Here is a 10272-nt window from a genome sequence, read left to right on the forward strand (position 1 = left end):
CATGCAGCTCATTTGTGCAACAACAATGCAGTCACACACATGCTGCATCACAGTCCTATGCTGGTGCTATTACTCCACAAGCCAGAGGTATGGGGGTAAACTGATGTCAATAATGAGTTGACTTTTTAGAGATAAGTGTTTTCACAGGACACTGACACTACAAACATAACATTATCTTAATGGTGATGCCATTTTCCAAGACAATTGATCTGGTCAATTCCCTATCCTGAAATTAAGTGAAAACATTTTGTTTTGCGGGATCTACTTGTGTATCACTTACAGTGATTCCCATTAATTAACGAGACCGTGGCGGCCTGCCACAGTCTAATTTGTTCCGCCATAGTTTGAAAATAAACCAAAACTATTTTTATACATAATATTACAGACCTCTAAGGTTGTGTTTTGTGGGTGCTGCTCGCACGCTCACACACTTTAGCATCTGACGAGACAACCGCTTTTCTTTAGAGATAATTACGGTAATGTTTACTGTCTGTTTCTGTCACTCGTTTCTGAGAAGGTGATTAAGCTAGCCCCACCTAAATTTGGAGTGCACACGTATTAAAACCTTCATGGTAAATCCATACTGTGTTGCCGTATGAGAGTCCTACCTGAAGAGAGGCTGTGTTCAATTTAGGCGGTAGGAGAACCACATACAACATAATTTATCAAATTGGGTCGGACTTGATGAATTTAGCGCGCGGATACACGTAATGTCTGATTTTCAAAATAAGGTGTCTGTACAGTATGGAAAAGATTACTTGGATTATATTCACAGAAAATATAAAACATATTACATATGTCCATTAAAATTTAAAAAACACCAACAATAAAATGTTAAGCAAATTACATTTTTAATTTTCTATTCTTTGATTTATATTTGCTGGTAAAACATTAAATACATTTGTTGACTTTTGTTGCTGTTCACCATTTATAGCTATACAATAGGTTTATGATTAAATAGATTACTAGAGCACAACATTGTTTACAAGAAGGCAAAGTTCTTCATAGATAGCCTCTTAATTTTGCACCAAATTAATGCATTTAACCTTAAAATGTACAAAATGCTCTTCCGAGACAGGGTCCGAGGCTCACCCACCATAGTCTCTTACAATCCTGTGGGAAACACTGAGTTACACTAACAGTATTGTGAATTTCAACTTGTGTTTTCACATTAAGAGGAATTTCAGCCTTAAGGTTTCAAAATGCATGAGTGGTGATGTAAACAGTATCCTGGCATAAGTGGCCTGTTTAAGATCATCTGAACGTCTCATCAAACATGTTTATGCTCAACATTACAGCTGTGCAAACTTTGTGACTTACAGAAATTTTGGTCCATTTAAACATGGTAGAGGTCATAACATGCATAAACAGTTGAAAAAAGAAAGAAAAAACTCAAAGGCCACACGCTATGATGCATATATTTATTTTCAAATATGCATATTAAATTATCATTTGTTTTTCATTCTTTAGATTCCCATGGCATCTCAAGGTGGATGGCAGTTAGTAAACCAAACATCTTCTGAGCAAGGAATACTTCAAATATTTCAGTGCAAAACAGCTAAAGCAAAGTTAATTAAAATAAGACACCCCCCCACCCCCAAATATTAAAAAAAGAAAATAATTTTTAAAAGCAAGTAGGTAACACAAATAAATAAAACAGAATGGATTTTAAGAGGAGAAACCCTTTTTGTGTAGGTTCCCTTGTTTTTCAGTAAAGAATCAACTTACAAACTTCCACCTCATATACATTTATGAATATCAACATTGTGTATAGTGTAATATAATCTTGTTACAATTTCTACAAGATGTCCATATTAATTAAGTGTTAATAGTTACACGAAGTGAATTTCTGCCCATTTGAAGTTAAGAATTACTCAAGGTTTCTGCGTATCATCCATGTCAAAATTACTTTTTTTCCTGACAATAATATGTTGGCTAGTATTCTAAAGATTACACACCTTATTGTCCACTATACACATGAACCGTGAGTACCATATGTTTGACCTCGTGCAAGCAGAGGCAGGCTCACACTGGTTTGTTGTGTAGTGTAGTCAGTGTGTACATGATCGCTCTCTTCTCCACAATCACCTCAGTCACTGTGAGTGGGATCGAACACTGGTTGAAACACACAGACACGATGACACATCATCTCATTCACCCCTCATTTTCATTATATATACTCTCCATCCTCCGTTCAGTTTAGTTTACCTACAGCGCATCAAGCTCATCCTACTCTATCGAGGGAGAATTCACTTAAATAAAATAAAATAACTCCCACTGGTCCATCTCTTTTCTTGACCATGCACATTTATCTCATTACTTTGTTTTCTTAAACCGACATTTCAAAACTTTCTACGCCATCATTAACAAATCTTTCTTGTTAAATGTCTCCTGATTTTAAGCCATCCTCATTCTGCTTTTAACACTGGTCCTTTGATTCCCCCCTACAGCTTCCCGTACCTGACTCTCTACATGACATCTACGCTTAACTTGTATAACTCCCACTAGCTACACCTCTATTGCATGTATTTCTTAGTTTTCTTCTCAGTGTCCTGTACTATTTCAACAAACCACAACTTTGTACATCTGTACCAAATAGTCATCCTAACACACAGGCAATATTTACACACACTCTCATCAGAACAAGCACACACAACAAATTAATGGACCGTTTTATACATCAAAACGTCAATAATGGAGGGCAATGTAACTGTCAACTTCAGAGACCCAGGCGGGACATGTAGGAGGGGTCCTTCTGGCCGTTTGTCACAGAGTGTCACAGTTTTGTTGTGTTGTTTACTGGGTCCCCCTCGTTTTGGCAGGTTTGGGAGTTAGCAGGCAGGGATTCAGGCAATGGGTCACTTTGGTAAAACTGATGAGGGACACCGTTTCATTTTTGACAGTGGGGTCATAATGTGAACAGATGAAGCCAGAGTGGGAGCGAGAAGAAAGCCACTTGATGCAAAGGAGGTTCAACAATTTAGAGGATGAACAGTGATTTCATCCAGAAAAGCAAAAACAGTATTTCAGAGTTTCACAAGAGCCGAGTGTGACGTCCACGTCTCTAGCCTTGACTGTTTATGGACCCGCAATTTGGCCCTTGTTCTTGTTTAAACTCCGTCTACTCCTCCGTGGCCCTCTGTCAGCAGTCAGAGACTTCAGAGGTGTTGGAGTCACTGGTGAGTTTCCGGCGTTGTCTCACAGATTTCTCCTCATCCTACAGAGTAGAACAGAGCGTCGTTTTCACCTGGTCAGTGCAGCTAAAGGTTGCTTAGAGGAACTCTAGCTCTGTTCCTCTAGTGCAGTGATGCTCAAGCTTTTTCTGTCACGCCCCCCTTCAGAAGCCAAAAAAGGTTTATGTCCCCCCACCCCAGCAAAAGTGGATTTAATAATAATAATAATTTATTTTTAATCAATCATTTAGGTTATCAAAATAGCCTTCTAGCATCAGAGCACTTTATGTCACCACAAGAAACAAATAAAAGCAACTTTAGGTCCGCTCAACATCCACAACCCCCCTGAAGAGGCACTTCGCTCCCCCAGGGGGGCCCGCCCCCAGATTTGAGAACCCCTGCTCTAGTGTCACCCTTCAAGTGCCAGAATGTCTTTGCACACAAGATATTAAAGATATAACTTGTACTTATACTCTTTTGCTCACAATTCTTCTTTTATTCTACATGGAAATGTAATAACTCTTTTTATACTGGTCTGATACCAGCGCTCCCAGTTCCCCAAATTTTAATTCTGTGAAGTTCAATGGATAAAACTCATTGGAATGCCGTCGCACTAAAAATGAATCTGTGGTCCGCTGTGAGAGAATGAATGTAACTGATAGGACAACTACATTTTATAATGACACAGAAGGAAAAACTGTATTTAATATGGTTTGGTCACGTCATGTTTTCTGTTTTTGTGTGCGCTTACTGTCTGAAAAACTCCATTCTGGCCCCACTCTCCAGGGGAGTGGTCCTCAGGGTCCTCTGCGTCCTCCTCCTCTTCCTCCCCCTCCTCCTCCTCTCTCACTGTGTCCATCCCGTCTTCCTCGTACTCTGTCAGACAGTCCGACTCCTCTGTTGAACAGAAAGATTTAGAGGCAATATTACAGAGAGAATTTATTGTGTGACTGAACCACCAGGTTTAGATAGCACCCATAAAATATCAGGGACATCTGCTACTGTATTTCCAGACCAGGTGAAAGCTAACCCTTATTTATTACACAGATTAAATCTGACGCAATCCTGAGGGGGAACTGTACATCTAGAGCGTCTGCTGCAACAAGGACTTTAAAACACAATGTTTTTAAGCTGTTTAAAAAATGTTAACCACTATAAAAAAGGAATTACACTGGAGGAGGAAGCATTCAGATATTTTACTTAAAAGGTCGTTCCAGTATTGTTATCATTATTACCATTAAAACGTTTTGGAATCAGTGCAGTAGATGGCTTCAGCCGACAGCTGCATAATCATCGGTGCCCCATCAAAATTACGTCCACAAAAAGTGCTCCTGTTGGCCACCGACAGGCTCAGACTCTTATACCAGGTGTCTAACAATATCATGGGAAGGATCCATACGAGTGACTCCGGGTGACAGAAGTCACTCATGGACAACTCTGAAATCTTGTGAGAGTTGAAGACAACGGTGGAAACGAGTCACAGTTTGAGAGAGGAGTTTGTTGTTTTGGGTTAATGTTAGAAAATAAAGTCTTGCTAGCAGCTCCTCTGTGAACACAACAAACTCCTCTCTCTCGTTATCACTGGGACATGACGTAAGAGCTGTTATTTCTTCACATTCTGTTAACGTTGGTTGATTTTTTGAATGCTTTATTGGATGAACTAAAATTCTGGCCAAATCTTACACATTGTACCTTTGAAGGACTAAAAGTAGTTGATGCAGAAATATGATATAATATCATTATATATTACTGATTATTAGATGGTCGAGGTGAAGCTCATTGTTAACTATTTTGTATCGGACTGAAAGTAATGATTATAATCTTGATGGATTAATCTGCTGATTATTTTCTCTATTAATCAATTGATTGATTGGTTTGTAAATATTCTAAAAATAGGGAGAAATGGTGTCACAATTACCCAGAGCCCAAAGTGACATCTTTACAGTGCTCGTACCAGTAGTCCTACCAGTAGTACAAAATTCTAAATGATTAAAATTTATTAAAATAATTAAAAATAAATGCAGCTAATCCTCACATTTCTGAAGCTAAACAATGACTTAAACCTTAAAAGAAAGGACAAGTCAAGTACAGTACTTGAGTATATGTACTTAGTTACGTTCCACAGCTGAGGAATTATTTCAAGACAAAAATGAATTGGCAGGAGATCCTTCACCTTCTGCAGCTACGTAGGTTTGGACCGGCTCTATCCTGGATACAATCTCTGCAAGGTCAGTGAAGTCAGCTGCTGGACACGTGCAGGACTACGAGACAAGAAACTATTATTATTTACTTTGATGGTGAAAATGTAGGTCGTTACACATCAAGTACATTACATATGATTTATGGCATGTGTGTATGCGAGTGTGTGTGTATGTGCTCTTCTCACGTCAGTTCTCTTGCTGTTGTTGTAGTCGGCTGAGCGGTGGTCCTTCAGCATGTTTTGGATAATGTCACCTCGAGCCCAGCCAGTAAACACCAACTTGCCGTGCTGGAAGCCCACATCCTGAAGTAGTTGAAATAGAAAAACAAGGTACTTTAAATATAGTAAGTAGAAGTGAGGACATGTTTTGAAACTCTGTAACTCTGAACTGATTTATTTAGTTTATTTGGTAAAATGACATCCATGTTAAAATGTGAAGCTTGTGGCATTTTAACATTTACAGTATAAATCATGATAAAATCATAATGATAGTCTTTTTTGGTAATCATCAAATCAGGCAAACAAAACAATCGTCAAGAGGGAAGACAGCAGCAAAACTGTATTTCAGATAAGTGTGCTGCTGGGTTGGATTTTGTGAATAGGAGCTGGATTATTCTACAGTCCCCTCCAAAAGTATTGGAACGGTAAGGCAAATTCCTTTGTTGTTCACTGAAGACATTTGGGTTTAACATCAAAAGATGAGTATGAGACAAGAGTTCAGAATTTCAGCTTTTATTTCCTGGTATTCACATCTAGATGTGTTAAACAACTTAGGACATATCACCGTTTATATTAGACCACAGCATTCTTAGGTGAGCAAAAGTCAAGGAACAAATAATCTTAAAGTAAATAACATTTAATATTTGGTGGCATAACCCTTGCTTGCAATAACTGCCTCAATCCTGTGACCCATCGACATCACCAAACTGTTGCATTTTTTCATTTGTGATGCTATTCCAGGCTTTTACCACAGCTTCTTTCACTTCTTGTTTGTTTCGGGGTGTTTCTCCCTTCAGTCTCCTCTTAAGGAGGTGTAATGCATGCTCTATTGGGTTAAGGTCAGGTGATTGACTTGGCCAGTCTAAAACCTTCCACTTTTTCCCTCTGTACTTCTTTGCAAATTTCAACCTGGCCTTAATTACTCATTCTTACTGCTGGTTTGCATCTTGTGGTGTGGCCTCTATATTTCTTCTCTCTTCCAACAGTGCACTGTGATACCTTCACCCCTGCTCTGTGGAGGTCGTTGGTGATGTCACTTACTGATGTTTTGGGGGTTTTCTTCACAGCTCTCACGATATTTCTGTCATCAACTACTGCTCTTTTCCTTGGCCGACCTGTTCGACGTCTGTTGCTCAGTACACCAGTAGTTTCTTTCTTTTTCAGGACGTTGCTAATTGTTGTGCTTGCTACGCCCAATGTTTGTCCAATGGCTCTGGATGATTTTCCTTCTTTTCTCAGCTTGACAATGGCTTGCTTTTCTCCCATAGACAGCTCTCTGGTCTTCATGTTGGTTTATCCTCTTTAACAGTAAATGCAGTCTTTATAGGTTTGAACCAAGGATGAAAACTTAGACTAGTCATGCAGAGCTATTTAATGTTTGGACAATCAACCTAAAAGGCAACACCTGGGCAACAAGAAACATCTGTCAGTCACATGTTCCAATAGCTTTGCTCACAATGGGTGGGTTCAACAAAAGGGTGGTATGTCCTGAGTTGTTTAACACATCTAGATGTGAATACCACGAAATGAGAGCTGATATTCTGAACTCTTGTCTCATACTCATCTTTTGATCTTAAACCCAAATTTCTTCAGTGAACAACAAAAAGAAAGGAATTTGCCTTACCGTTCCAATACTTTTGGAAAGGACTGTATGAACAGGAAAAAGGAAGTGCAACAGGAGCACAGCTGCTCTGCAGCTAAAGTTGAAGGTGGAAAGAGTTAATGCATATTCCCTCTTCTTCTTACCAGACATTCACACCTTAAACAGCACTGTGTTAAAAGATGCAAGACAGGTAGTTTCAGTCTCGATGATCTCGATGACAGTAGAAGTATGTGTTGACATTAAAAAATAAATATATCATGAACGTGCGCTTGCATGTATGTGATTGGCCAATGCATCACTTTGCAAGTTGGATTTAGCTGAGTAAAGTTTTTGGGCAGACGATCCTGCCTTTATTTGCCAGAGATATATAGTGCTAAAGTCTGTCATGGCTGTAGCCTTTAAAACAAACGCACATGGAGTGATGCCAGAGAAGCAAAATCTTCTTTGTAGAACGAAGCAATGGGTTCAACACTAACCACGATTAACATAACTAGTATGACAGTGAGGCAGTATTGACTGTGCTCTTATTTGCTTGCTGTAAATAAATCACGGTATCACAATTAACTTGTTTCCAAATGCAAACATTACAAGTAAAATCATAAAAATGAGCAATGATCATGAAGTGACTCACATAGATTTTCGTCGAACTTGCCAAAGTCCATGGTCTTGAAGCGGTCGATGGGTGGTCTGATGTACTCGCAGTATGCACTCTTCTTCACCAGCTCTAATTGCCGCACACAAGACACATAGGCCAACCGAGACTGGATCTCTGCCATGTCTGGCACCTGCGGAAGAAGCAGATGTGGGATGCTACTAGAATTTAATATTTCTCGATCTGCAGACTCAGAAGCTAAATCATCCCTGCTACATACTGACTGGAACTTGCATAAAGTATTCGATATTTTAAGATGATGAGTCAGTAATAGTTACAAATGCCTTGTGCTGCCAACCCGTCATGTACCTTTACTTTCTCTGCCCAGGGATTGATCCGTTTCCACAGCAGCCACCAGCCAGACAGGCAGTCGCCATAGTTACAGAGGTCGGTCTCGTCTTGGCTACCCACGTCAATGGCAATGACTGTTCTGGCACCCATGTTCCTTGCAATGTCCGCTGTTGGACGTGGAACGTGTACACCAGCATTCACACACGCACACAGCCGCACGAGCACAGCATGACAAAATCCAGCAGCAGAGATGTAAGACAATGAATCCTGTGTTATTAAGCTTGTTTCAGGATAATATCTGTTTCCTTAAACCTTTATTAGGAGCCAGTATGTTCAAACAGACTTGCACCACAAAAACATAATTTTTTAAAAAGTTGTCAGAAACACTCTAGAGCATTTATGGCCAATTAGTGACAGAAACACTGCAATAAAAATAAAAATAATAGAGAAATGTATGCTTTCCTAGCCAATGAGCACAGGGCCTGAGGTCATGACCTTTCTCACTGACTTGTTAGTGTTAAAAAGAGCGTTGGGGCAGTGAACATTTTTGTGGTGTTGGGCCCATTCAAAGACAGAACAGGAAGACAAGCCCAAAGCACTGATCCAGTGTGCCAAGAACAACTATAAATACAACTGATGGAGCACAAACACTTCAGGGAGAAGGCAGAATAGCAAAGGTCAGGAATAAGGGATGCTGATTTTATAAGGCTCCCTTCAGTTGGATCAACCTTTGGGCCCAGAAAGCACTATATTTCACAAACCTCTAGAATGAGTGTCGCTTGGGAGATAATGAGACATGATTCCTGTACCAAGAATTACAACAGCTCATTCCAGCTTTGTGAATTATGGCTGTGCTTCATCAGTACAGAGTACATGCTTTATCATAGCTGAACAGACAGACTCAGCAGAGTTTTCATCTGTGCACCATTATGAAAGCTAATGACAGTTTATGTATTCTGTAAACATTACAGGAATGTGTACATTTGGTTCGATGTGTTTCTAAAATGCTTTCAGGTAATGAAGATGTATTGAAATGGTGCGCAGACAAAAAAACATCTCCTCCCATCTACTCAAACAGACTCCACTAATTTTTCTCTGGTTGAAATGGAAGCAAATACTGAAGCTTCAGTAACATGAACAAAAGACAAAGGGCTGGGTGATATGGTTGAAATCATTATCACAATATTAAGAAGGATATTTTCCCATATCAGTTATGAGTTAGGTGAGGCCAAACTCCTCATAGGTAAAACGTGGAAAACAAACTCTGCTAGTTTTAAAATACAATTGCTTGGAGATATTAATTTGGAAAACAGAATGATAACATGATATGACCATATCACCACGGTATTAAAGTCAATAAACGATAATAGTGAATTTTTGCCCAGCCCTACAGAAAAGTGCTCATTATCACGAGGGGAACCAGACTTTAATAATATCAAATCAGACTGGTGTCTTCTGACATAAAAAAAAAGAAATCACATTATAGTTTAAACGTCAGAAACTTCAATATTTTTTTTCAGGATACTAGTGATTCCCCATTTTAAGTTGAACACTTTTCTGACACCAGGCTGTTTGATAGACAAATACTATGTTCCCCAATTCAATGTCATATTTCTTAGTTTAATTAAAACCTTGTCATCATATACACTTGAATTAAATCTCAATATAACTCAAAATGCTGACTTTCCCCCCATCTAGTAATACAGAATATTTAAGGGTCTGATAGAGATTGTTTCCTCACTGAGGTTACTCATTTTTTATCATTTACTTTTAATTAGTTTGAATTGATGGTCTGAACTGGCTCAATATTCAGATGGGGAAAAGTCAGCACACTCCTCCACTACCACCTGACTTCCCTCCATCAGCATTAAGAAAAGCCCACGTCTATATACTTACCCAGCCTATAAATAACTTGATTAAAACCCCTCATAATAATGATCCCGTCCCTCACTCCACCTCCCCCCTCCTCTGGGGGACAGGAGTTTGATCACTGAGGATTGTGTGTTGGATGGGGGGAGGGGTGAGGAGAACCACCTCTACTTGCCTGGCAGATTGTTGATGTAGCCACCGTCCATTAGCAAGTTGCCATCTTTGGGGTCGCAGAGAGGCGGCAGATACCCCGAGAGGGTCATGC

The 10272-nt window shown here is 39.5% G+C and overlaps 2 protein-coding genes across 2 annotated transcripts; both read right to left on the reverse strand.

Annotated features, from left to right (window-relative positions):
* Window positions 1-1407: 1407 nt before the first annotated feature.
* LOC119884945 (patatin-like phospholipase domain-containing protein 6) lies at window positions 1408-5719 on the reverse strand. Its single transcript, XM_038695219.1, has 4 exons — window positions 5560-5719; window positions 5347-5434; window positions 3925-4070; window positions 1408-3217 (listed from the first exon to the last, which is right to left on the reverse strand). The coding sequence occupies exons 1-4, from the start codon at window positions 5608-5610 to the stop codon at window positions 3143-3145; spliced, it is 360 nt and encodes a 119-aa protein (XP_038551147.1). The 5' UTR covers window positions 5611-5719; the 3' UTR covers window positions 1408-3142.
* Window positions 5720-7568: 1849 nt separating this feature from the next.
* On the reverse strand, window positions 7569-10272 carry LOC119884944 (patatin-like phospholipase domain-containing protein 6; the record flags this gene model as incomplete). Its single annotated transcript, XM_038695218.1, is given in 4 exon segments — window positions 7569-7591; window positions 7827-7980; window positions 8157-8305; window positions 10183-10272. Coding segments are annotated over 4 exon segments (416 nt in total), but the record flags the coding sequence as incomplete, so codon positions are not given.

This window comes from Micropterus salmoides, unplaced genomic scaffold (genome assembly GCF_014851395.1).
Source record: "Micropterus salmoides isolate LMB-PRFRI ecotype aquatic unplaced genomic scaffold, ASM1485139v1 Ms_hic_scaffold_3797, whole genome shotgun sequence".
NCBI classification, from domain to species: domain Eukaryota; kingdom Metazoa; phylum Chordata; class Actinopteri; order Centrarchiformes; family Centrarchidae; genus Micropterus; species Micropterus salmoides.